The sequence below is a fragment of the Lagopus leucura genome, unplaced genomic scaffold (genome assembly GCF_019238085.1).
Source record: "Lagopus leucura isolate 7727_CA_CO unplaced genomic scaffold, USGS_WTPT01 202-0_obj-0_obj, whole genome shotgun sequence".
NCBI lineage: Eukaryota > Metazoa > Chordata > Aves > Galliformes > Phasianidae > Lagopus > Lagopus leucura.
In genome coordinates, this window is record NW_024965422.1 from 35,675 (window position 1) to 38,822 (window position 3,148).

The window sequence follows — 3,148 nt, forward strand, 5'->3', positions numbered from 1 at the left end:
TCCAGCACTGACACCGTGCTGTGTTATCACACCTGTGTTATCAACCCAGGGCCAAACACCTCAGGAGTGTTTTTGGGGAGTGCAGAGGCCTGCTGAGCGTTGGGGGCTCAGAGCTGGGCTGTGTGTGGCTGCAGGAGGATGGACCTATGGCAGAGCTGAGGTCAGTGCCCAGCACTGCCCAGATCTGTGTGGGTCACACCTGGATCCCAAACGGTGAAACGCTTCACTCAGGAACCAAGGAAGATGGGAACCGGACCCCCTGTCCAACCCCACTGGTGGAACAACCCCAGAACCGAGGAGCAGAGGATCCCAAGGGCCATGGCATGAACACAGGGGGGTCCCAGGACCCCATGTCCCACCCTGGAGCTGGCTGCAACATTTGAATCTTCTCTTAGCTGTGATGGGGAATTTTATTGTAAGCAACCCAACCCCCTGAACTGTGAGGTGGAACTCAGCAGTGCTCCGGTCCCTTGTACCCCAGCCTTGCTTGGTACCCTGCAAACGTGGGAAGACTTTAGGGGCAGGGATCAGCCTTGAAGCCCACAGCCCCATTCCTCCTGCTTATAGCACTGGGACAATCATTGCTCCATGCACAGCCAGAGGTGCAGGGAGGGGTGAGTGGGGGCTTGGGAACAGCTTGATCTGATCCCCGTCTCCATCACTGCATCTTCCTCCCACCACAACAGAGGCTGTCGCATCTCTGCTGCTGTTCTTCCCCTGTCCATGTGGGGAAACCGAGGCACGCAAGTGGCTGAGCTTAGCCCAAGCTGTGCTCCTGGGTCCATGCAGCTCCAGGGAGCTGAGATGGAGAACACAGCACATCCCAGGGGGCAAACAGGACAGAGGGATGGAGCGCAGCACCCCCAGAGCAGGCAGCATTGGTGCTGGGGGCACCCAGGGCACCCCGACAGCGCAAGGAGCGAATGCAGGCTGCTGCATGGAGAAATAAGGTGAGCACAGCCTTGCATACAAAAATACCTCTATTGCTCACTGCGTGGGGGCTGCAGACCCTGCTGTCCGTGGCCTCACCTGCCCACAGCCCCCGTGAGCTCCCGACTGCACGGACAGGTCTGGCTCCCATAGCAGAGCCACGGGGCTGCTGTGCCATCAGCACACACAGTGCCACGTCCCTGCTGAGTCCTGGCTCCCTTTCCCTCCTGCCCATCAGGACTCCAGGTCTCTGGAGAGCCGCAGCAGCTCCTTCTGGCTGTCGATGGCTTTCAGGTGCTGCAGATACGCCCAGGTGGAGACGGGGCTCCGCACGCTCAGCGACTGCTCCGAGCCTGCAGGGTGATGGATGGGCTCAGTGAGACCCCCCTCCTCATTGCTCACGTCCCCATCTCTGCCTGCAGCCTGACCCACGGATCCTCCTCTGTCCCCCCCAACTTGGCTTGTGGGTCCTCCTAAACTGCCCACCTCATTGCAATCCCCTTCATCACCCCAACTTGGTTCGTGGGTCCCCCCTCTCGCCCATTTTGAAGCCCCTCCATCATCTCCTGTTGGGTTCTTGGGTCCCCTCTCTTGCTCAGCTCACTGAAATCCCCTCCATCTTCTCAACTGCGGCTTTCTGATCCTCCTCCATCACCCTTAGCTCAACTCACTGAACCCTCTTCGTGTGGCTCACGGATCCCCTCTATTCCCCACTGTAAATCTCAATGAAATCCCCCCAACACCTCCAAGGTTTCAGTCCCAGGACCCTCCCACCTCCCCCTTGGCACTAAAGGAGCAGAAGAAAATGGGAACAGGTGCGTTCCATGAGGCAAAGTGATGCCCAGCTGGAAATGCCGAGGCACCAACAACACCATCCCAGTGTTTGCATCCCTCCACTTTTAAAGAACAACAGGCACACCAGTGGACCCTATTAATGCACTTAACGAGTAAACCTCATTAAGAGCCCAGCCCCACACCTACATGTGCTGATCCTGACGGCCCTGGCATCCTCTGGTCGGTGTGGGGAGCGATTCCGCAGTGGGGACAGCGGGGCTGGGTGCATACAGAAAGCAGGAGCTGAGCGACGGCCCCCCCGCCCCATGACACCCCTACCCCCATGACAACCCAAACCCCACGACCCCCCCAGCCCCACTCACCATGTGCCTGGCCCCGGCAGCGCTGCAGGACGCGCACCGTCTTCGCCATCATGTGCTGTGGGCAATGCACACAGAGGTTGACTCGTTGCCACCCAGCACCATTTTGCTCCCAGCTGGGAACACACCCTGCAGCTTCAGCAGAAACTGCCCTCCTCACCCCCACCGTGGGGCACGGCTGATGCTGCTTGGATGCTCTGGGCCAAGCAGCACCATCACCATCACCATCACCATCACCATCACCATCAGACCATCACCAAAGGGTGGTCCATGGGGAGCAGCCCCCCACCACCACTCACCATCTTCTCAAAGTTGATGAGGTTCTCGGCCAGCGTGCGGTTGCCCTCGTGGATGAAGGTCAAGTCTGCAACAGGATGGGATGGGGGTGGAGGGCAGGGGGGGGGGGTGTCGGGGTGAGCCCTGGGTTTGGTTTCTCAGTCCCCTGCGTGCGCAAAGCTGTGGTACGCACCTTTAAGGAGGAGGGGGACGAAGGGGATGATGGGGGGGCTCAGCTTGGCGACGGCCAGACGATAGACCCGGTGGTTCCATGATGGGTCCTGGGGACAGGCAGAGGGATGGGGGCTGATGGGGCAGCAGAGATGTGGGGAGGGGGTGCCCTGGAACAGCGCATCCCAAACATGGGAGCACACGTTGCACCACCTCCGTGCCATCGTTGTGTATTAGGGGAAGCAGGAGCAGCATGGAGTGGCAGTAAACCCAGAGATATGGGGCAGGCACAGAACCCCCCAGCTCTGCTTCCTGACCCCTAAACCCCATCCCATCACCAAGACCCTCCAGCTCCATGGGAAGCAGCTGCACTCACCAGCATCCGCTCCAGCGCTGCGTGCAGCTTACGGATCTTGTGGGGCAGCCTCTGCACAGAGAGGGGGTCAGGATGGCCCCACGAACCACCGTCCCCAACCCCCCTAAATCTCCATGCACCTCCAAGACCCCCATCCCAATTCCCCTCTTTGGGATCTGTGATGTTGCTTGGTCTGGGTGCTTGGCAGCAACGGACCTTCCAACCCAACCATCCCATGGTTCCATGATCTTTAAGGACCTTT

The 3,148-nt window shown here is 59.6% G+C and overlaps 1 protein-coding gene across 1 annotated transcript in view; it reads right to left on the reverse strand.

The window, feature by feature from the left end:
- Window positions 1-391: 391 nt before the first annotated feature.
- RAPGEF3 (Rap guanine nucleotide exchange factor 3) overlaps window positions 392-3,148 on the reverse strand; it is a 13,540-nt gene continuing 10,783 nt past the window's right edge. The window contains 6 exon segments of the mRNA XM_042892567.1: window positions 392-1,283; window positions 1,912-1,983; window positions 2,088-2,142; window positions 2,384-2,448; window positions 2,554-2,641; window positions 2,908-2,958. Coding sequence (XP_042748501.1) covers window positions 1,165-1,283; window positions 1,912-1,983; window positions 2,088-2,142; window positions 2,384-2,448; window positions 2,554-2,641; window positions 2,908-2,958 — 450 coding nt within the window. The 3' untranslated portion in view covers window positions 392-1,164.